The sequence below is a fragment of the Oncorhynchus masou genome, unplaced genomic scaffold (assembly GCF_036934945.1).
Source record: "Oncorhynchus masou masou isolate Uvic2021 unplaced genomic scaffold, UVic_Omas_1.1 unplaced_scaffold_2917, whole genome shotgun sequence".
In the NCBI taxonomy this organism is placed as follows: Eukaryota; Metazoa; Chordata; class Actinopteri; order Salmoniformes; family Salmonidae; genus Oncorhynchus; species Oncorhynchus masou.
In genome coordinates, this window is record NW_027009338.1 from 21,188 (window position 1) to 45,519 (window position 24,332).

Below are 24,332 nucleotides of genomic sequence, written 5' to 3' on the forward strand. Positions count from 1 at the left end.
GCCATAGACAGAGCAGGACAACTCCCTGGCCATAGACAGAGCAGGACAACTCCCTGGCCATACACAGAGAAGGACAACTCCCTGGCCATACACAGAGAAGAACAACTCCCTGGCCATAGACAGAGCAGGACAACTCCCTGGCCATACACAGAGCAGGACAACTCCCTGGCCATACACAGAGCAGGACAACTCCCTGGCCATACACAGAGCTGAGCAGGACAGAAGAGTTTCCCTTGGTGCTCACATCACCAACAAACTACCATGGTCCAAACATACCAAGACAATTGTGAAGAGGGCACGACAACACCTTTTCCCCCTCAGGAGACTCAGGAGAAATATTTGACATGGGTCCCCAGATCCTCAAAAGGTTCTACAGCTGCACCATTGAGAGCCTCCTGATCTGTTGCATCACCGCCTGGTATGGCAACTGCTCAGCCTCCGACAGTAAGGCTCTACAGTACATCACTGGGGCCGAGCTTCCTGACATCCAGGACCTCTATATTTTACCTTTATTTAACTAGGCAACTCAGTTAAGAACAAATTCTTATTGACCTTGTCAGCTCGGAGATTCAATCTAGCAACCTTTCGGATGCTAGTCCAAAGCTCTAACCACGGCTAACGGCCGCCGGTGTCAGAGGAAAGCCCGTAAAATTGTCAGAGACTCCAGTCACCCAAGTTGTAGACTGTTTTCTCTGCTACCGCACGTCAAGCAGTACTGGAGGGCCAAGTCTAGGACAAAAAGGTTCCTCAACAGCTTCTACCCCCAAGCCATCAGACTGCTGAACAGCTTCTAACCCCAAGCCATTAGACTGCTGAACAGCTTCTACCCCAAGCCATCAGACTGCTGACCAGCTTCTACCTACCAAGCCATCAGACTGCTGAACAGCTTCTACCCCAAGCCATCAGACTGCTGAACAGCTTCTACCTACCAAGCCATCAGACTGCTGAACAGCTTCTACCTCCCCAAGCCATTAGACTGCTGACCAGCTTCTATCCCCAAGCCATCAGACTGCTGAACAGCTTCTACCTACCAAGCCATCAGACTGCTGACCAGCTTCTACCTACCAAGCCATCAGACTGCTGAACAGCTTCTACCTCCCCAAGCCATTAGACTGCTGAACAGCTTCTATCCCCAAGCCATCAGACTGCTGACCAGCTTCTACCCCCAAGCCATTAGACTGCTGACCAGCTTCTATCCCCAAGCCATCAGACTGCTGAACAGCTTCTACCCCAAGCCATCAGACTGCTGACCAGCTTCTACCCCCAAGCCATCAGACTGCTGAACAGCTTCTACCCCCAAGCCATCAGACTGCTGAACAGCTTCTACCCACCAAGCCATCAGACTGCTGAACAGCTTCTACCCCCAAGCCATCAGACTGCTGACCAGCTTCTACCCCCAAGCCATCAGACTGCTGAACAGCTTCTACCCACCAAGCCATCAGACTGCTGAACAGAATCTACCCCCAAGCCATCAGACTGCTGAACAGCTCCTACCCCCAAGCCATCAGACTGCTGAACAGCTTCTACCCCCAAGCCATCAGACTGCTGACCAGCTTCTATCCCCAAGCCATCAGACTGCTGAACAGAATCTACCCCCAAGCCATCAGACTGCTGACCAGCTTCTACCCCAAGCCATCAGACTGCTGACCAGCTTCTATCCCCAAGCCATCAGACTGCTGACCAGCTTCTACCTCCCCAAGCCATCAGACTGCTGACCAGCTTCTACCTCCCCAAGCCATCAGACTGCTGAACAGCTTCTACCTCCCCAAGCCATCAGACTGCTGACCAGCTTCTATCCCCAAGCCATCAGACTGCTGAACAGCTTCTACCTCCCCAAGCCATCAGACTGCTGAACAGCTTCTACCTCCCCAAGCCATCAGCCTGCTGACCAGCTTCTATCCCCAAGCCATCAGACTGCTGACCAGCTTCTATCCCCAAGCCATCAGACTGCTGACCAGCTTCTACCTCCCCAAGCCATCAGACTGCTGAACAGCTTCTACCTCCCCAAGCCATCAGACTGCTGAACAGCTTCTACCTCCCCAAGCCATCAGCCTGCTGACCAGCTTCTACCTCCCCAAGCCATCAGACTGCTGAACAGCTTCTACCCCCAAGCCATCAGACTGCTGAACAGAATCTACCCCCAAGCCATCAGACTGCTGACCAGCTTCTATCCCCAAGCCATCAGACTGCTGACCAGCTTCTATCCCCAAGCCATCAGACTGCTGACCAGCTTCTACCTCCCCAAGCCATCAGACTGCTGAACAGCTTCTACCTCCCCAAGCCATCAGCCTGCTGACCAGCTTCTACCTCCCCAAGCCATCAGACAGCTGAACAGCTTCTACCTCCCCAAGCCATCAGCCTGCTGAACAGCTTCTACCTCCCCAAGCCATCAGACTGCTGAACAGCTTCTACCTCCCCAAGCCATCAGACTGCTGAACAGCTTCTACCTCCCCAAGCCATCAGACTGCTGAACAGCTTCTACCTCCCCAAGCCATCAGACTGCTGAACAGCTTCTACCTCCCCAAGCCATCAGACTGCTGAACAGCTTCTACCCCCAAGCCATCAGACTGCTGAACAGCTTCTACCCCCAAGCCATCAGACTGCTGAACAGCTTCTACCTCCCCAAGCCATCAGACTGCTGAACAGCTTCTACCTCCCCAAGCCATCAGACTGCTGAACAGCTTCTACCTCCCCAAGCCATCAGAATGCTGAACAGCTTCTACCTCCCCAAGCCATCAGCCTGCTGAACAGCTTCTACCTCCCCAAGCCATCAGACTGCTGACCAGCTTCTACCTCCCCAAGCCATCAGACTGCTGACCAGCGTCTATCCCCAAGCCATCAGACTGCTGACCAGCTTCTATCCCCAAGCCATCAGACTGCTGACCAGCTTCTATCCCCAAGCCATCAGACTGCTGACCAGCGTCTATCCCCAAGCCATCAGACTGCTGACCAGCGTCTACCTCCCCAAGCCATCAGACTGCTGACCAGCGTCTATCCCCAAGCCATCAGACTGCTGACCAGCGTCTATCCCCAAGCCATCAGACTGCTGACCAGCTTCTATCCCCAAGCCATCAGACTGCTGACCAGCTTCTATCCCCAAGCCATCAGACTGCTGAACAGCTTCTACCTCCCCAAGCCATCAGACTGCTGAACAGCTTCTACCTCCCCAAGCCATCAGACTGCTGAACAGCTTCTACCTCCCCAAGCCATCAGACTGCTGAACAGCTTCTACCTCCCCAAGCCATCAGACTGCTGAACAGCTTCTACCTCCCCAAGCCATCAGAATGCTGAACAGCTTCTACCTCCCCAAGCCATCAGACTGCTGAACAGCTTCTACCTCCCCAAGCCATCAGACTGCTGAACAGCTTCTACCTCCCCAAGCCATCAGACTGCTGAACAGCTTCTACCTCCCCAAGCCATCAGACTGCTGAACAGCTTCTACCTCCCCAAGCCATCAGAATGCTGAACAGCTTCTACCTCCCCAAGCCATCAGACTGCTGAACAGCTTCTACCTCCCCAAGCCATCAGAATGCTGAACAGCTTCTACCTCCCCAAGCCATCAGACTGCTGAACAGCTTCTACCTCCCCAAGCCATCAGACTGCTGAACAGCTTCTACCTCCCCAAGCCATCAGAATGCTGAACAGCTTCTACCTCCCCAAGCCATCAGACTGCTGAACAGCTTCTACCTCCCCAAGCCATCAGACTGCTGAACAGCTTCTACCTCCCCAAGCCATCAGACTGCTGAACAGCTTCTACCTCCCCAAGCCATCAGACTGCTGACCAGCTTCTACCTCCCCAAGCCATCAGACTGCTGAACAGCTTCTACCTCCCCAAGCCATCAGAATGCTGAACAGCTTCTACCTCCCCAAGCCATCAGACTGCTGAATGTAAAAGGTCACCACCGGACCCTTTACAGTGGCTGAATAACGCCCAATTTTTCAGTTTTTGATTTGTTAAAAAAGTTTTAAATATCCAATAAATGTCGTTCCACTTCATGATTGTGTCCCACTTGTTGATTCTAAACAAAAAATACAGTTTTATATCTTTATGTTTGAAGCCTGAAATGTGGCAAAAGGTCGCAAAGTTCAAGGGGGCCGAATACTTTCGCAAGACACTGTATAGCCTCCACATTGACTCTGTACTGTTACCCCCTATATATAGCCTCCACATTGACTCTGTACCGTAACACCCTGTATATAGCCTCCACATTGACTCTGTACCGTAACACCCTGTATATAGCCTCCACATTGACTCTGTACCGTAACAACCTGTATATAGCCTCCACATTGACTCTGTACCGGTACCACCCTGTATATAGCCTCCATATTGACTCTGTACCGTAACACCCTGTATATAGCCTCCATATTGACTCTGGAACACCCTGTATATAGCCTCCACATTGACTCTGTACCGTAACAACCTGTATATAGCCTCCACATTGACTCTGTACCGTAACACCCTGTATATAGCCTCCACATTGACTCTGTACCGTAACACCCTGTATATAGCCTCCACATTGACTCTGTACCGGTACCCCCTGTATATAGCCTCCATATTGACTCTGTACCGGTACCCCCTGTATATAGCCTCCACATTGACTCTGTACCGTAACACCCTGTATATAGCCTCCATATTGACTCTGTACCGTAACACCCTGTATATAGCCTCCACATTGACTCTGTACCGGTACCCCCTGTATATAGCCTCCATATTGACTCTGTACCGGTACCCCCTGTATATAGCCTCCACATTGACTCTGTACCGTAACAACCTGTATATAGCCTCCATATTGACTCTGTACCGGTACCCCCTGTATATTGCCTCCACATTGACTCTGTACCCCTGTATATAGCCTCCACATTGACTCTGTACCGGTACCCCCTGTATATAGCCTCTACATTGACTCTGTACCACCACCCTGTATATAGCCTCTACATTGACTCTGTTAAACCCCCTGTATATAGCCTCCACATTGACTCTGTACCGGTACCCCTGTATATAGCCTCCACATTGACTCTGTACCCCTGTATATAGTCTCTACATTGACTCTGTACCGGTACCCCCTGTATATAGCCTCCATATTGACTCTGTACCGTAACACCCTGTATATAGCCTCCACATTGACTCTGTACCGGTACCCCCTGTATATAGCCTCCATATTGACTCTGTACCGGTACCCCCTGTATATAGCCTCCACATTGACTCTGTACCGTAACAACCTGTATATAGCCTCCATATTGACTCTGTACTGGTACCCCCTGTATATAGCCTCCACATTGACTCTGTACCGGTACCCCCTGTATATAGCCTCTACATTGACTCTGTACCGGTACCACCCTGTATATAGCCTCTACATTGACTCTGTACCGGTACCCCCTGTATATAGCCTCCACATTGACTCTGTACCGGTACCCCTGTATATAGCCTCCACATTGACTCTGTACCGGTACCACCCTGTATATAGCCTCTACATTGACTCTGTATCTTAACACCCTGTATACCATGTCTGCTAAATGACTCACTACTGTAGTCTTCGTGTGTGTGTGTGTGTGTGTGTGTGTGTGTGTGTGTGTGTGTGTGTGTGTGTGTGTGTGTGTGTGCGTGCGTGCGTGCGTGTGGTACCGTTTGTAGGCAGAGTGGTCGTTCTTGACGCTACACTTCATGTTCTTGAGTTCGTCCAGCACAGCGAACATGTTGATGAACTTCCCCAAGGTCAGGAGGTAGGCCTCGGAGACAAAGTCCTTCCTCCTCTCAGCGTGGCAGAGACGACGCACCTCCCCACAGAACCGGTCTATAGCCGTTCGCTGAAGGAGGAGAAACGGAGGGTCGATATCAATGTCAAAAGAGAGCACATTAAATATGCACTGCTTCAAAAGGCCACTGAGAAAAATAGAACTGAAAACATGAAAAAACTGTAATAATGTGAATGAAATATTACACAGTGACCAGTGTTTTACACTTCATGACTTAACTCAGCTTCTTTTCATTTAAAACTTGCAATTCGCCAGTCACTGAACAGGTCACCCAGACCACTGAACAGGTCGCCCAGACCACTGAACAGGTCACCCAGACCACTGAACAGGTCACCCAGACCACTGAACAGGTCACCCAGACCACTGAACAGGTCACCCAGACCACTGAACAGGTCACCCAGACCACTGAACAGGTCACCCAGACCACTGAACAGGTCACCCAGACCACTGAACAGGTCACCCAGACCACTGAACAGGTCACCCAGACCACTGAACAGGTCACCCAGACCACTGAACAGGTCACCCAGACCACTGAACAGGTCACCCACACCACTGAACAGGTCGCCCAGACCACACCACTGAACAGGTCGCCCAGACCACTGAACAGGTCACCCAGACCACTGAACAGGTCACCCAGACCACTGAACAGGTCGCCCAGACCACTGAACAGGTCACCCAGACCACTGAACAGGTCACCCAGACCACTGAACAGGTCACCCACACCACTGAACAGGTCGCCCAGACCACTGAACAGGTCACCCAGACCACTGAACAGGTCACCCACACCACTGAACAGGTCGCCCAGACCACACCACTGAACAGGTCGCCCAGACCACTGAACAGGTCACCCAGACCAGACCACTGAACAGGTCACCCAGACCACACCACTGAACAGGTCACCCAGACCACTGAACAGGTCACCCAGACCACTGAACAGGTCACCCAGACCACTGAACAGGTCGCCCAGACCACACCACTGAACAGGTCACCCAGACCACTGAACAGGTCGCCCAGACCACACCACTGAACAGGTCGCCCAGACCACTGAACAGGTCACCCAGACCACTGAACAGGTCACCCAGACCACTGAACAGGTCACCCAGACCACTGAACAGGTCACCCACACCACTGAACAGGTCACCCAGACCACTGAACAGGTCACCCAGACCACTGAACAGGTCACCCACACCACTGAACAGGTCGCCCAGACCACACCACTGAACAGGTCACCCAGACCACTGAACAGGTCACCCAGACCACTGAACAGGTCACCCAGACCACTGAACAGGTCACCCAGACCACTGAACAGGTCACCCAGACCAGACCACTGAACAGGTCGCCCAGACCACTGAACAGGTCACCCAGACCAGACCACTGAACAGGTCACCCAGACCACTGAACAGGTCGCCCAGACCACTGAACAGGTCACCCAGACCACTGAACAGGTCGCCCAGACCACTGAACAGGTCACCCAGACCACTGAACAGGTCACCCAGACCACACCACTGAACAGGTCACCCAGACCACTGAACAGGTCACCCAGACCAGACCACTGAACAGGTCACCCAGACCAGACCACTGAACAGGTCACCCAGACCACTGAACAGGTCAGACCACTGAACAGGTCACCCAGACCACTGAACAGGTCGCCCAGACCACTGAACAGGTCCAGACCACTGAACAGGTCACCCAGACCACTGAACAGGTCGCCCAGACCACTGAACAGGTCACCCAGACCAGACCACTGAACAGGTCGCCCAGACCACTGAACAGGTCACCCAGACCAGACCACTGAACAGGTCGCCCAGACCACTGAACAGGTCACCCAGACCACTGAACAGGTCACCCAGACCACTGAACAGGTCACCCAGACCACTGAACAGGTCACCCAGACCACTGAACAGGTCACCCAGACCACTGAACAGGTCACCCAGACCACTGAACAGGTCACCCAGACCACTGAACAGGTCGCCCAGACCACACCACTGAACAGGTCACCCAGACCACTGAACAGGTCACCCAGACCACTGAACAGGTCACCCAGACCACACCACTGAACAGGTCGCCCACACCACTGAACAGGTCACCCAGACCACTGAACAGGTCACCCAGACCACTGAACAGGTCACCCAGACCACTGAACAGGTCGCCCAGACCACTGAACAGGTCACCCAGACCACTGAACAGGTCACCCAGACCACTGAACAGGTCACCCAGACCACTGAACAGGTCACCCAGACCACTGAACAGGTCACCCAGACCACTGAACAGGTCGCCCACACCACTGAACAGGTCACCCAGACCACACCACTGAACAGGTCACCCACACCACTGAACAGGTCACCCAGACCACTGAACAGGTCACCCAGACCACTGAACAGGTCACCCACACCACTGAACAGGTCGCCCAGACCACACCACTGAACAGGTCACCCAGACCACTGAACAGGTCACCCAGACCACTGAACAGGTCACCCAGACCACTGAACAGGTCACCCAGACCACTGAACAGGTCACCCAGACCACTGAACAGGTCACCCAGACCACACCACTGAACAGGTCACCCAGACCACTGAACAGGTCACCCAGACCACACCACTGAACAGGTCACCCAGACCACCACTGAACAGGTCACCCAGACCACTGAACAGGTCACCCAGACCACTGAACAGGTCACCCAGACCACACCACTGAACAGGTCACCCAGACCACTGAACAGGTCACCCAGACCACTGAACAGGTCGCCCAGACCACTGAACAGGTCACCCAGACCACTGAACAGGTCACCCAGACCACTGAACAGGTCACCCAGACCACTGAACAGGTCACCCAGACCAGACCACTGAACAGGTCGCCCAGACCACTGAACAGGTCACCCAGACCACTGAACAGGTCACCCAGACCACTGAACAGGTCACCCAGACCACTGAACAGGTCACCCAGACCACTGAACAGGTCACCCAGACCAGACCACTGAACAGGTCGCCCAGACCACTGAACAGGTCACCCAGACCACTGAACAGGTCACCCACACCACTGAACAGGTCACCCACACCACTGAACAGGTCGCCCAGACCACTGAACAGGTCACCCAGACCACTGAACAGGTCACCCAGACCACTGAACAGGTCACCCAGACCAGACCACTGAACAGGTCACCCAGACCACTGAACAGGTCACCCAGACCACTGAACAGGTCGCCCAGACCACTGAACAGGTCACCCAGACCACTGAACAGGTCACCCAGACCACTGAACAGGTCGCCCAGACCACTGAACAGGTCACCCAGACCACTGAACAGGTCACCCAGACCACTGAACAGGTCACCCAGACCACTGAACAGGTCACCCAGACCACTGAACAGGTCACCCAGACCACTGAACAGGTCACCCAGACCACTGAACAGGTCACCCAGACCACTGAACAGGTCGCCCAGACCACTGAACAGGTCGCCCAGACCACTGAACAGGTCACCCAGACCACTGAACAGGTCACCCAGACCACTGAACAGGTCACCCAGACCACTGAACAGGTCACCCAGACCACTGAACAGGTCACCCAGACCACTGAACAGGTCACCCAGACCACTGAACAGGTCGCCCAGACCACTGAACAGGTCGATCTTAGAGAATAGTCCTGATCATATCTGGGCCTAGTTGATATCCAAAACAACTAACACACTGAAAACAGAAATGTTCAGTCATTGTAACTGTAAAGTCATGTCTTTCTACTCAATAACACACCAAATGTAAAGTCGGTGTGCAGGTTAAGTCTTTAAAGTATTCAATCATTTAACTGTGTATTTCGGATGGAATCAAGCCATTGGAAAGTACCAGAAGCCACCAGAATAGAGCTTGTTCGACAACAACAACTCCCTGGCAGTGCTACTCTGTGTACTTCTGGAAGACACTGCAGTGACAGAACACTGGAGGAACATCTACACACAGACATGGTGTTGCTGGTGGGTGTGACAGAGAGAGGGTCTGGGTGTCTGGTTGGTGTGACAGAGAGAGGGTCAGGGTGTCTGGTTGGTGTGACAGAGAGAGAGGTCAGGGTGTCTGGTTGGTGGGACAGAGAGAGGTCAGGGTGTCTGGTTGGTGTGACAGAGAGAGGTCAGGGTGTCTGGTTGGTGGGACAGAGAGAGAGAGGTCAGGGTGTCTGGTTGGTGTGACAGAGAGAGGTCAGGGTGTCTGGTTGGTGGGACAGAGAGAGGTCAGGGTGTCTGGTTGGTGGGACAGAGAGAGGTCAGGGTGTCTGGTTGGTGACAGAGAGAGGTCAGGGTGTCTGGTTGGTGGGACAGAGAGAGAGAGTCAGGGTGTCTGGTTGGTGGGACAGAGAGAGGTCAGGGTGTCTGGTTGGTGGGACAGAGAGGTCAGGGTGTCTGGTTGGTGGGACAGAGAGAGGTCAGGGTGTCTGGTTGGTGGGACAGAGAGGTCAGGGTGTCTGGTTGGTGGGACAGAGAGAGGTCAGGGTGTCTGGTTGGTGTGACAGAGAGAGAGGTCAGGGTGTCTGGTTGGTGGGACAGAGAGAGGTCAGGGTGTCTGGTTGGTGGGACAGAGAGAGGTCAGGGTGTCTGGTTGGTGGGACAGAGAGAGGTCAGGGTGTCTGGTTGGTGGGACAGAGAGAGGTCAGGGTGTCTGGTTGGTGGGACAGAGAGAGAGAGGTCAGGGTGTCTGGTTGGTGTGACAGAGAGAGGTCAGGGTGTCTGGTTGGTGGGACAGAGAGAGGGGTCAGGGTGTCTGGTTGGTGTGACAGAGAGAGAGGTCAGGGTGTCTGGTTGGTGGGACAGAGAGAGGGGTCAGGGTGTCTGGTTTGTGGGACAGAGAGAGAGGTCAGGGTGTCTGGTTGGTGGGACAGAGAGAGGGGTCAGGGTGTCTGGTTGGTGTGACAGAGAGAGGTCAGGGTGTCTGGTTGGTGGGACAGAGAGAGGGGTCAGGGTGTCTGGTTGGTGGGACAGAGAGGGTCAGGGTGTCTGGTTGGTGGGACAGAGAGAGGGGTCAGGGTGTCTGGTTGGTGGGACAGAGAGAGGGGTCAGGGTGTCTGGTTGGTGTGACAGAGAGAGGTCAGGGTGTCTGGTTGGTGGGACAGAGAGAGAGGTCAGGGTGTCTGGTTGGTGGGACAGAGAGAGGTCAGGGTGTCTGGTTGGTGTGACAGAGAGAGAGGTCAGGGTGTCTGGTTGGTGAGACAGAGAGAGGTCAGGGTGTCTGGTTGGTGTGACAGAGAGAGAGGTCAGGGTGTCTGGTTGGTGGGACAGAGAGAGAGGTCAGGGTGTCTGGTTGGTGTGACAGAGAGAGGTCAGGGTGTCTGGTTGGTGGGACAGAGAGAGGTCAGGGTGTCTGGTTGGTGTGACAGAGAGACAGGGTGTCTGGTTGGTGGGACAGAGAGAGGTCAGGGTGTCTGGTTGGTGTGACAGAGAGAGGGGTCAGGGTGTGTCTGGTTGGTGGGACAGAGAGAGGTCAGGGTGTCTGGTTGGTGGGACAGAGAGGAGGTCAGGGTGTCTGGTTGGTGGGACAGAGAGAGGTCAGGGTGTCTGGTTGGTGGGACAGAGAGAGGGTCAGGGTGTCTGGTTGGTGTGACAGAGAGGTCAGGGTGTCTGGTTGGTGTGACAGAGAGAGGGTGTCAGGGTGTCTGGTTGGTGGGACAGAGAGAGAGGTCAGGGTGTCTGGTTGGTGGGACAGAGAGGTCAGGGTGTCTGGTTGGTGTGACAGAGAGAGGTCAGGGTGTCTGGTTGGTGGGACAGAGAGAGAGGGTCAGGGTGTCTGGTTGGTGGGACAGAGAGAGAGGTCAGGGTGTCTGGTTGGTGTGACAGACAGAGAGGGGTCAGGGTGTCTGGTTGGTGGGACAGAGAGGGGTCAGGGTGTCTGGTTGGTGTGACAGAGAGGTCAGGGTGTCTGGTTGGTGTGACAGAGAGGTCAGGGTGTCTGGTTGGTGTGACAGAGAAAGGGGTCAGGGTGTCTGGTTGGTGTGACAGAGAGTCAGGGTGTCTGGTTGGTGTGACAGAGAGAGGGGTCAGGGTGTCTGGTTGGTGGGACAGAGAGAGAGGTCAGGGTGTCTGGTTGGTGTGACAAAGAGGTCAGGGTGTCTGGTTGGTGTGACAGAGAGGTCAGGGTGTCTGGTTGGTGTGACAGAGAGGGGTCAGGGTGTCTGGTTGGTGGGACAGAGAGAGGGGTCAGGGTGTCTGGTTGGTGGGACAGAGAGAGGGGTCAGGGTGTCTGGTTGGTGGGACAGAGAGAGGTCAGGGTGTCTGGTTGGTGTGACAGAGAGAGGTCAGGGTGTCTGGTTGGTGGGACAGAGAGAGGTCAGGGTGTCTGGTTGGTGGGACAGAGAGAGGTCAGGGTGTCTGGTTGGTGGGACAGAGAGAGGGGTCAGGGTGTCTGGTTGGTGGGACAGAGAGAGGTCAGGGTGTCTGGTTGGTGGGACAGAGAGAAAGGTCAGGGTGTCTGGTTGGTGGGACAGAGAGAGGGGTCAGGGTGTCTGGTTGGTGGGACAGAGAGAGGGGTCAGGGTGTCTGGTTGGTGTGACAGAGAAAGGGGTCAGGGTGTCTGGTTGGTGTGACAGAGAGGTCAGGGTGTCTGGTTGGTGTGACAGAGAGAGGGGTCAGGGTGTCTGGTTGGTGGGACAGAGAGAGGTCAGGGTGTCTGGTTGGTGTGACAGAGAGAGGTCAGGGTGTCTGGTTGGTGTGACAGAGAGAGGGGTCAGGGTGTCTGGTTGGTGGGACAGAGAGAGAGGTCAGGTGTCTGGTTGGTGTGACAGAGAGAGGGGTCAGGGTGTCTGGTTGGTGGGACAGAGAGAGGTCAGGTTGTCTGGTTGGTGGGACAGAGAGAGGGGGTCAGGGTGTCTGGTTGGTGGGACAGAGAGAGGGGTCAGGTTGTCTGGTTGGTGGGACAGAGAGAGAGGTCAGGGTGTCTGGTTGGTGTGACAGAGAGAGGTCAGGGTGTCTGGTTGGTGGGACAGAGAGAGGTCAGGTTGTCTGGTTGGTGGGACAGAGAGAGAGGTCAGGTTGTCTGGTTGGTGTGACAGAGAGAGGGGTCAGGGTGTCTGGTTGGTGTGACAGAGAAAGGGGTCAGGGTGTCTGGTTGGTGTGACAAAGAGGTCAGGGTGTCTGGGTGTGACAAAGAGGTGATTGTTGGTTGGTGACAGAGAGAGGGGTCAGGGTGTCTGGTTGGTGTGACAGAGAGAGGGTCAGGGTGTCTGGTTGGTGTGACAGAGAGAGGGGTCAGGGTGTCTGGTTGGTGGGACAGAGAGAGAGTCAGGGTGTCTGGTTGGTGGGACAGAGAGAGGGTCAGGGTGTCTGGTTGGTGTGACAGAGAGAGAGGTCAGGGTGTCTGGTTGGTGGGACAGAGAGAGAGGTCAGGGTGTCTGGTTGGTGGGACAGAGAGGGGTCAGGGTGTCTGGTTGGTGGGACAGAGAGAGGTCAGGGTGTCTGGTTGGTGTGACAGAGAGAGGTCAGGGTGTCTGGTTGGTGTGACAGAGAGGTCAGGGTGTCTGGTTGGTGGGACAGAGAGAGGGTCAGGGTGTCTGGTTGGTGTGACAGAGAGGTCAGGGTGTCTGGTTGGTGGGACAGAGAGAGAGTCAGGGTGTCTGGTTGGTGGGACAGAGAGAGGAGGTCAGGGTGTCTGGTTGGTGTGACAGAGAGGTCAGGGTGTCTGGTTGGTGTGACAGAGAGAGGAGGTCAGGGTGTCTGGTTGGTGTGACAGAGAGAGAGGTCAGGGTGTCTGGTTGGTGTGACAGAGAGAGGTCAGGGTGTCTGGTTGGTGGGACAGAGAGAGGTCAGGGTGTCTGGTTGGTGGGACAGAGAGAGGTCAGGGTGTCTGGTTGGTGGGACAGAGAGAGGGTCAGGGTGTCTGGTTGGTGTGACAGAGATCAGGGTGTCTGGGGTGTCTGGTTCTGGTGTGACAGAGAGAGGTCAGGGTGTCTGGTTGGTGGGACAGAGAGAGAGGTCAGGGTGTCTGGTTGGTGGGACAGAGAGAGAGGTCAGGGTGTCTGGTTGGTGTGACAGAGAGGTCAGGGTGTCTGGTTGGTGTGACAGAGAGAGAGAGGTCAGGGTGTCTGGTTGGTGTGACAGAGAGAGGTCAGGGTGTCTGGTTGGTGGGACAGAGAGAGGTCAGGGTGTCTGGTTGGTGGGACAGAGAGAGGTCAGGGTGTCTGGTTGGTGTGACAGAGAGAGGTCAGGGTGTCTGGTTGGTGGGACAGAGAGAGAGGTCAGGGTGTCTGGTTGGTGTGACAGAGAGAGGTCAGGGTGTCTGGTTGGTGGGACAGAGAGAGGTCAGGGTGTCTGGTTGGTGGGACAGAGAGAGAGGTCAGGGTGTCTGGTTGGTGGGACAGAGAGAGGTCAGGGTGTCTGGTTGGTGGGACAGAGAGAGGTCAGGGTGTCTGGTTGGTGGGACAGAGAGAGGGGTCAGGGTGTCTGGTTGGTGGGACAGAGAGAGGGTCAGGGTGTCTGGTTGGTGGGACAGAGAGAGTCAGGGTGTCTGGTTGGTGGACAGAGAGGTCAGGGTGTCTGGTTGGTGTGACAGAGAGAGTCAGGGTGTCTGGTTGGTGGGACAGAGAGGTCAGGGTGTCTGGTTGGTGGGACAGAGAGAGTCAGGGTGTCTGGTTGGTGGGACAGAGAGAGAGGGGTCAGGGTGTCTGGTTGGTGTGACAGAGAGGTCAGGGTGTCTGGTTGGTGTGACAGAGAGAGGGGTCAGGGTGTCTGGTTGGTGTGACAGAGAGAGGTCAGGGTGTCTGGTTGGTGGGACAGAGAGAGAGGTCAGGGTGTCTGGTTGGTGTGACAGAGAGAGGTCAGGGTGTCTGGTTGGTGTGACAGAGAGAGGGTCAGGGTGTCTGGTTGGTGTGACAGAGAGAGGTCAGGGTGTCTGGTTGGTGGGACAGAGAGAGAGTCAGGGTGTCTGGTTGGTGGAACAGAGAGAGAGGTCAGGGTGTCTGGTTGGTGGGACAGAGAGAGGTCAGGGTGTCTGGTTGGTGGGACAGAGAGAGGTCAGGGTGTCTGGTTGGTGGGACAGAGAGAGAGGTCAGGGTGTCTGGTTGGTGGGACAGAGAGAGGTCAGGGTGTCTGGTTGGTGTGACAGAGAGAGAGGTCAGGGTGTCTGGTTGGTGTGACAGAGAGAGGTCAGGGTGTCTGGTTGGTGGGACAGAGAGAGGGTCAGGGTGTCTGGTTGGTGGGACAGAGAGAGGGGGTCAGGGTGTCTGGTTGGTGTGACAGAGAGAGAGGTCAGGGTGTCTGGTTGGTGGGACAGAGAGAGGGGGTCAGGGTGTCTGGTTGGTGTGACAGAGAGAGGTCAGGGTGTCTGGTTGGTGGGACAGAGAGAGAGGGTCAGGGTGTCTGGTTGGTGGGACAGAGAGAGAGGTCAGGGTGTCTGGTTGGTGTGACAGAGAGGGGTCAGGGTGTCTGGTTGGTGGGACAGAGAGAGGGGTCAGGGTGTCTGGTTGGTGTGACAGAGAGAGGTCAGGGTGTCTGGTTGGTGGGACAGAGAGAAAGGTCAGGGTGTCTGGTTGGTGTGACAGAGAAAGGGGTCAGGGTGTCTGGTTGGTGGGACAGAGAGAGAGGTCAGGTGTCTGGTTGGTGTGACAGAGAGAGGTCAGGGTGTCTGGTTGGTGTGACAGAGAGAGGTCAGGGTGTCTGGTTGGTGTGACAGAGAGGGGTCAGGGTGTCTGGTTGGTGGGACAGAAAGAGGTCAGGGTGTCTGGTTGGTGTGACAGAGAGAGGTCAGGGTGTCTGGTTGGTGGGACAGAGATAGGTCAGGGTGTCTGGTTGGTGTGACAGAGATAGGTCAGGGTGTCTGGTTGGTGGGACAGAGAGGTCAGGGTGTCTGGTTGGTGTGACAGAGAGAGGGGTCAGGGTGTCTGGTTGGTGGGACAGAGAGAGGGGTCAGGGTGTCTGGTTGGTGTGACAGAAGAGGTCAGGGTGTCTGGTTGGTGGGACAGAGAGAGGGTCAGGGTGTCTGGTTGGTGTGACAGAGAGAGGGGTCAGGGTGTCTGGTTGGTGTGACAGAGAGAGAGGTCAGGGTGTCTGGTTGGTGGGACAGAGAGAGGGTCAGGGTGTCTGGTTGGTGGGACAGAGAGAGTCAGGGTGTCTGGTTGGTGTGACAGAGAGAGGGGTCAGGGTGTCTGGTTGGTGTGACAGAGAGGTCAGGGTGTCTGGTTGGTGTGACAAAGAGGTCAGGGTGTCTGGTTGGTGTGACAGAGAGGTCAGGGTGTCTGGTTGGTGGGACAGAGAGAGTCAGGGTGTCTGGTTGGTGTGACAGAGAGAGGTCAGGGTGTCTGGTTGGTGGGACAGAGAAAGGGGTCAGGGTGTCTGGTTGGTGTGACAGAGAGGTCAGGGTGTCTGGTTGGTGGGACAGAGAGGGGTCAGGGTGTCTGGTTGGTGTGACAGAGAGGTCAGGGTGTCTGGTTGGTGTGACAGAGAGGTCAGGGTGTCTGGTTGGTGTGACAGAGAGGTCAGGGTGTCTGGTTGGTGGACAGAGAGGTCAGGGTGTCTGGTTGGTGTGACAGAGAGAGGGTCAGGGTGTCTGGTTGGTGGGACAGAGAGAGGGTCAGGGTGTCTGGTTGGTGGGACAGAAAGAGGGGTCAGGGTGTCTGGTTGGTGGGACAGAGAGAGAGGTCAGGGTGTCTGGTTGGTGGGACAGAGAGAGAGGTCAGGGTGTCTGGTTGGTGGGACAGAGAGAGAGGTCAGGGTGTCTGGTTGGTGGGACAGAGAGGGTCAGGGTGTCTGGTTGGTGGGACAGAGAGAGAGGTCAGGGTGTCTGGTTGGTGGGACAGAGAGAGGTCAGGGTGTCTGGTTGGTGGGACAGAGAGAGGTCAGGGTGTCTGGTTGGTGTGACAGAGAGGTCAGGGTGTCTGGTTGGTGTGACAGAGAGAGTCAGGGTGTCTGGTTGGTGGGACAGAGAGGTCAGGGTGTCTGGTTGGTGGGACAGAGAGAGGTCAGGGTGTCTGGTTGGTGGGACAGAGAGAGGTCAGGGTGTCTGGTTGGTGTGACAGAGAGAGGTCAGGGTGTCTGGTTGGTGTGACAGAGAGGGGTCAGGGTGTCTGGTTGGTGTGACAGAGAGAGGGGTCAGGGTGTCTGGTTGGTGTGACAGAGAGGTCAGGGTGTCTGGTTGGTGTGACAGAGAGAGGTCAGGGTGTCTGGTTGGTGTGACAGAGAGAGGTCAGGGTGTCTGGTTGGTGTGACAGAGAGAGGGGTCAGGGTGTCTGGTTGGTGTGACAGAGAGGTCAGGGTGTCTGGTTGGTGTGACAGAGAGGTCAGGTCAGGGTGTCTGGTTGGTTGGTGACAGAGAGAGTCAGGGTGTCTGGTTGGTGGGACAGAGAGGTCAGGGTGTCTGGTTGGTGTGACAGAGAGAGGTCAGGGTGTCTGGTTGGTGTGACAGAGAGAGAGTCAGGGTGTCTGGTTGGTGTGACAGAGAGAGGTCAGGGTGTCTGGTTGGTGGGACAGAGAGAGTCAGGGTGTCTGGTTGGTGTGACAGAGAGAGGTCAGGGTGTCTGGTTGGTGTGACAGAGAGAGGTCAGGGTGTCTGGTTGGTGTGACAGAGGTCAGTGTCTGGTTGGTGGGACAGAGAGGTCAGGGTGTCTGGTTGGTGTGACAGAGAGGTCAGGGTGTCTGGTTGGTGTGACAGAGAGAGGTCAGGGTGTCTGGTTGGTGTGACAGAGAGGTCAGGGTGTCTGGTTGGTGTGACAGAGAGGTCAGGGTGTCTGGTTGGTGTGACAGAGAGAGAGGTCAGGGTGTCTGGTTGGTGTGACAGAGAGAGGTCAGGGTGTCTGGTTGGTGGGACAGAGGTCAGGGTGTCTGGTTGGTGGGACAGAGGTCAGGGTGTCTGGTTGGTGGGACAGAGAGAGAGGTCAGGGTGTCTGGTTGGTGTGACAGAGAGAGGTCAGGGTGTCTGGTTGGTGTGACAGAGAGAGGTCAGGGTGTCTGGTTGGTGGGACAGAGAGAGGGGTCAGGGTGTCTGGTTGGTGTGACAGAGAGAGTCAGGGTGTCTGGTTGGTGGGACAGAGAGAGGGGTCAGGGTGTCTGGTTGGTGGGACAGAGAGAGAGAGGTCAGGGTGTCTGGTTGGTGGGACAGAGAGAGAGGTCAGGGTGTCTGGTTGGTGGGACAGAGAGAGGTCAGGGTGTCTGGTTGGTGGGACAGAGAGAGGTCAGGGTGTCTGGTTGGTGTGACAGAGAGAGGTCAGGGTGTCTGGTTGGTGTGACAGAGAGAGGGTGTCTGGTCAGGAGTCAGGGTGTCTGGATGGTGGGACAGAGAGAGAGGTCAGGGTGTCTGGTTGGTGTGACAGAGAGAGAGGTCAGGGTGTCTGGTTGGTGGGACAGAGAGAGGTCAGGGTGTCTGGTTGGTGTGACAGAGAGAGGTCAGGGTGTCTGGTTGGTGTGACAGAGAGAGAGGTCAGGGTGTCTGGTTGGTGGGACAGAGAGAGGTCAGGGTGTCTGGTTGGTGGGACAGAGGTCAGGGTGTCTAGTTGGTGGGACAGAGAGAGAGGTCAGGGTGTCTAGTTGGTGGGACAGAGAGAGAGTCAGGGTGTCTGGTTGGTGAGACAGAGATAGTCAGGGTGTCTGGTTGGTGAGACAGAGAGGAGTCAGGGTGTCTGGTTGGTGGGACAGAGAGAGAGTCAGGGTGTCTGGTTGGTGGGACAGAGAGAGAGGTCAGGGTGTCTGGTGGTGTGACAGAGAGAGGGGTCAGGGTGTCTGGTTGGTGGGACAGAGAGAGGTCAGGGTGTCTGGTTGGTGTGACAGAGAGAGGGTCAGGGTGTCTGGTTGGTGTGACAGAGAGAGGGTCAGGGTGTCTGGTTGGTGTGACAGAGAGGGTCAGGGTGTCTGGTTGGTGGGACAGAGAGGTCAGGGTGTCTGGTTGGTGGGACAGAGAGAGGTCAGGGTGTCTGGTTGGTGGGACAGAGGTCAGGGTGTCTGGTTGGTGTGACAGAGAGAGGGTCAGGGTGTCTGGTTGGTGGGACAGAGAGGTCAGGGTGTTTGGTTGGTGGGACAGAGAGAGGTCAGGGTGTCTGGTTGGTGTGACAGAGAGAGGGTCAGGGTGTCTGGTTGGTGGGACAGAGAGGAGGTCAGGGTGTCTGGCTGGTGTGACAGAGATAGGTCAGGGTGTCTGGTTGGTGGACAGAGAGAGGGGTCAGGGTGTCTGGTTGGTGGGACAGAGAGAGAGGTGAGGGTGTCTGGTTGATGTGACAGAGAGAGAGTCAGGGTGTCTGGTTGGTGGGACAGAGAGAGAGGTCAGGGTGTCTGGTTGATGTGACAGAGAGAGGGTCAGGGTGTCTGGTTGGTGGGACAGAGAGAGAGGTGAGGGTGTCTGGTTGGTTGGACAGAGAGAGAGAGGTAAGGGTGCCTCTGGCTGGTTGGTGTTACCTGGAAGTACATAAAGTTCATGAGCTTGGTGACCTCAGGCTCCAGCACCTCCACTGTCTTCTCATAGATCTCCACTCTGTTGGGCTGCTCATTACACTTCACCTGGTAGAGGGAGGAAGAGAGAAGAGAGCAGCAATTCACATGGGAGATCAGAAGCAATACATTGCATGAAGACCTACAATAGTTTGCAACTACAATGAAAAAATGGATTGTAATGTTAGAGTTATGTGGAGATCAGCCTCGGTCATGCAGTGGTTACCTGTGGGATAGCATGAGAGCAGTATATCAGTCAGCCATGCAGTGGTTACCTGTGGGATAGCATGAGAGCAGTATATCAGTCAGCCATGCAGTGGTTACCTGTGGGATAGCATGAGAGCAGTATATCAGTCAGCCATGCAGTGGTTACCTGTGGGATAGCATGAGAGCAGTATATCAGTCAGCCATGCAGTGGTTACCTGTGGGATAGCATGAGAGCAGTATATCAGTCAGCCATGCAGTGGTTACCTGTGGGATAGCATGAGAGCAGTATATCAGTCAGCCATGCAGTGGTTACCTGTGGGATAGCATGAGAGCAGTATATCAGTCAGCCATGCAGTGGTTACCTGTGGGATAGCATGAGAGCAGTATATCAGTCAGCCATGCAGTGGTTACCTGTGGGATAGCATGAGAGCAGTATATCAGTCAGCCATGCAGTGGTTACCTGTGGGATAGCATGAGAGCAGTATATCAGTCAGCCATGCAGTGGTTACCTGTGGGATAGCATGAGAGCAGTATATCAGTCAGCCATGCAGTGGTTACCTGTGGGATAGCATGAGAGCAGTATATCAGTCAGCCATGCAGTGGTTACCTGTGGGATAGCATGAGAGCAGTATATCAGTCAGCCATGCAGTGGTTACCTGTGGGATAGCATGAGAGCAGTATATCAGTCAGCCATGCAGTGGTTACCTGTGGGATAGCATGAGAGCAGTATATCAGTCAGCCATGCAGTGGTTACCTGTGGGATAGCATGAGAGCAGTATATCAGTCAGCCATGCAGTGGTTACCTGTGGGATAGCATGAGAGCAGTATATCAGTCAGCCATGCAGTGACCTGTGGGATAGCATGAGAGCAGTATATCAGTCAGCCATGCAGTGGTTACCTGTGGGATAGCATGAGAGCAGTATATCAGTCAGCCATGCAGTGGTTACTCTGGGATAGCATGAGAGCAGTATATCAGTCAGCCATGCAGTGGTTACCTGTGGGATAGCATGAGAGATATCAGTCAGCCATGCAGTGGTTACCTGTGGGATAGCATGGTAGCAATATCAGTCAGCCATGCAGTGGTTACCTGTGGGATAGCATGAGAGCAGTATATCAGTCAGCCATGCAGTGGTTACCTGTGGGATAGCATGAGAGCAGTATATCAGTCAGCCATGCAGTGGTTACCTGTGGGATAGCATGAGAGCAGTATATCAGTCAGCCATGCAGTGGTTACCTGTGGGATAGCATGAGAGCAGTATATCAGTCAGCCATACAGTGGTTACCTGTGGGATAGCATGAGAGCAGTATATCAGTCAGCCATGCAGTGGTTACCTGTGGGATAGCATGAGAGCAGTATATCAGTCAGCCATGCAGTGGTTACCTGTGGGATAGCATGACAGTATATCAGTCAGCCATGCAGTGGTTACCTGTGGGATAGCATGAGAGCAGTATATCAGTCAGCCATGCAGTGGTTACCTGTGGGATAGCATGAAGTGCAGTTTGATAGTCAGCCATGCAGTGGTTACCTGTGGGATAGCATGAGAGCGTATATCAAGCCATGCAGTGGTTACCTGTGGGATAGCATGAGAGCAGTATATCAGTCAGCCATGCAGTGGTTACCTGTGGGATAGCATGAGAGCAGTATATCAGTCAGCCATGCAGTGGTTACCTGTGGGATAGCATGAGAGCAGTATATCAGTCAGCCATGCAGTGGTTACCTGTGGGATAGCATGAGAGCAGTATATCAGTCAGCCATGCAGTGGTTACCTGTGGGATAGCATGAGAGCAGTATATCAGTCAGCCATGCAGTGGTTACCTGTGGGATAGCATGAGAGCAGTATATCAGTCAGCCATGCAGTGGTTACCTGTGGGATAGCATGAGAGCCCTATATCAGTCAGCCATGCAGTGGTTACCTGTGGGATAGCATGAGAGCAGTATATCAGTCAGCCATGCAGTGGTTACCTGTGGGATAGCATGAGAGCAGTATTCAGTCAGCCATGCAGTGGTTACCTGTGGGATAGCATGAGAGCAGTATTCCCTCAGCCATGCAGTGGTTACCTTAATACCAGAGCCCTATTCCCTATATAGTGCATCACAGCATACTCCTGAGCCCTATTCCAGCATCTCATTCTAAAGGAAGACATTTGAAAGGCTCTGAAACGCAATACAGATACTAGCCTCTCTTCTGAGGTACAATACAGACATAGCTCTCTCTCAGAGTACAATACAGATACAGAGCCCTATCTCTGAGGTACAATACAGATACTAGTCTCTCTCTGAGGTACAATACAGATACTAGCCTCTCTCTCAGAGGTACAAGCCCAGATACTGGCCTCTCTCTCTGAGGTACAATACAGCTACTAGCCTCTCTCTCAGAGGTACAATACAGATACTAGCCTCTCTCTCAGAGGTACAATACAGATACTAGCCTCTCTCAGAGGTACAATATAGATACTGGCCTCTCTCTCAGAGGTACAATACAGATACTGGCCTCTCTCTCAGAGGTACAATACAGATACTGGCCTCTCTCTCTGAGGTACAATACAGATACTAGCCTCTCTCTCTGAGGTACAATACAGATACTAGTTTGTCTCTCAGAGTTGCTGAGGACTTGTAGTGCTTCAGTGCATTCAGAGCAGCCCTGGTCCCTGGTTGGTTGGCTGGCTGCATACAAAGTGCTGTTTGATAGAGCCTTGGCAGGTGGGCAGGCGCTCTACAACATCAATTACCCCTCACTAATTGAGTACAAAGCACACTATTCACCACTATTCCCCTACTAAAGCAGACATGTCACAGTGCAGCAGAGGCCTGGTATGTGTGGCACCCAAATGGCACCCCATTCCCTATATAGTGCACTACTTTGACCAGAGGCCTATTCCCTATATAGTGCACTACATTAGACCAGAGCCCTATTCCCTATATAGTGCACTACTTTGACCAGAGCACTATTCTCTATATAGTGCACTACTTTAAACCAGAGCCCTATTCCCTATATAGTGCACTACATTAAACCAGAGCCTATTCCATATAGTGCACTACATTAAACCAGAGACCTATTCCCTTTGTGGTGCAACTTTAGACCAGAGCCCCATTCTATATAGTGCACTACGGTGGCCAGAGCCCTATTCCCTATAGTGCACTACTTTAGACCAGAGCCCTATTCCCTATATAGTGCACTACTTTAGACCAGAGCCCTATTCCCTACATAGTGCACTGGCTTTAGACCAGAGCCCTATTCCCTACATAGTGCACTGCTTTAGACCAGAGCCATAGGGGTCTATATAGGGAATAGGGTGCCATTTGTGATGAAAGAGCTTGGCCTGGGTCCCGTTCCACAGGGACACAGCCAAGTCTCCTCAGCTTATTTCACCCATATAAACCCTGATAAATCCTTATTCACCTATAAACCATGCTAGAGTCTCTCTCTCTAACTCTGGCCTCTCTTTTGTCCCTGTTCTGGGGACTAAGTTTCCTTACCATGCTAAGTATCACAGACTAGGCCTTTAGAGGAAGTTCATGAACAGAGTTTATTCATTCCAAAATGCATAACGAATGGACATTTTCAATCTATTCATGAGTCTACACATGGCAACTGGACCTTACCATGCTAGAGTGGACGGTGGCCTGCTCGATGTGTCTGGAAACTGGACCTTACCATGCTAGAGTGGACGGTGGCCTGCTCGATGTGTGTGGAAACTGGACCTTACCATGCTAGAGTGGACGGTGGCCTGCTCGATGTGTGAAACTGGACCTTACCATGCTAGAGTGGACGGTGGCCTGCTCGATGTGTGTGGAAACTGGACCTTACCATGCTAGAGTGGACGGTGGCCTGCTCGATGTGTCTGGAAACTGGACCTTACCATGCTAGAGTGGACGGTGGCCTGCTCGATGTGTCTGGAAACTGGACCTTACCATGCTAGAGTGGAAGGTGGCCTGTTGAAGTTGGGCTGCAAAGAGATGGGATGTTAGATGCTAGAGTGGAAGGTGGCCTGCTCTGTGTGTGGAAACTGGACCTTACCATGCTAAATGACGGTGGCCTGCTAATTATCTGGTCTGGAACAGTTCTTACCATGCTAGAGGGACGGGGCCTGGGCTCGATAGAACAGTTCCTACCTGGTACATGAGGGAGCAGGGCAGGGGATCCATGCAGGGCTGCTGGTCTGGGAACAGTTCTTATCCAGGGCAGGGGCCCAGTCACAAAGGCATTACGGTCTTCGGTTGGTGTTGAAGTTGGGCTGCAAAGAGATGGGATGTTAGATTGGAATCAAGGGAAGGCTAACAGGTTGCTCTGTGCACAGTTCTTACCTGACATGAGGGAAAGGGCATACTGTAATTACTGCTGGTCTGGGAACAGTTCTTACCTGGTACATGAGGGAGCAGGGCAGGGGCTCGATGCAGGGCTGCTGGTCTGGGAGAGGCAGCTCCTCCAGAAGGTCCACATTGGACAGAGCATCCTCCAGGGTCACCGTGGACGCCATGCTGCTGCAACAACACACAGATATAGGAGTTAGAGATATGATTCTGCTGGAACGCACAGATACAGGAGTTAGAGACATGATGCTGCAACAACACACAGATATAGGAGTTAGAGACATGATGCTGCAACAACACACAGATATAGGAGTTTGAGATATCATGCTGCAACAACACACAGATATGGGAGTTAGAGATATGATGCTGCTGGAACACAGACAGATGGAGACTGGACACAGATATAGGAGTTAGAGATATGATGCTGGAACACACAGATATAGGAGTTAGAGATATGATGCTGGAACACACAGATATAGGAGTTAGAGATATGATGCTGGAACACACAGATATAGGAGTTAGAGATATGATGCTGGAACACACAGATATAGGAGTTAGAGATATGATGCTGCTGGAATAACACACAGATATAGGAGTTAGAGATATAATGCTGGAACACACAGATATAGGAGTTAGAGATATGATGCCGCTGGAATAAGACAGATATAAGAGTTAGAGATATGA

General features: G+C 53.8%; 1 protein-coding gene across 1 annotated transcript in view; it reads right to left on the reverse strand.

Annotated features, from left to right (window-relative positions):
• LOC135534010 (cytoplasmic FMR1-interacting protein 1 homolog) overlaps positions 1-23,932 on the reverse strand; it is a 44,968-nt gene extending 21,036 nt beyond the window's left edge. The window contains exons 1-5 of the mRNA XM_064961170.1: positions 23,699-23,932; positions 23,547-23,572; positions 23,198-23,231; positions 19,097-19,198; positions 5,624-5,805 (exon numbers count right to left, since the gene is read on the reverse strand). Of these exons, the coding sequence (XP_064817242.1) occupies positions 5,624-5,805; positions 19,097-19,198; positions 23,198-23,231; positions 23,547-23,572; positions 23,699-23,932 (578 nt within the window). The remainder of the gene's footprint in view (positions 1-5,623; positions 5,806-19,096; positions 19,199-23,197; positions 23,232-23,546; positions 23,573-23,698) is intronic.
• Between the last annotated feature and the right edge of the window lie 400 nt (positions 23,933-24,332).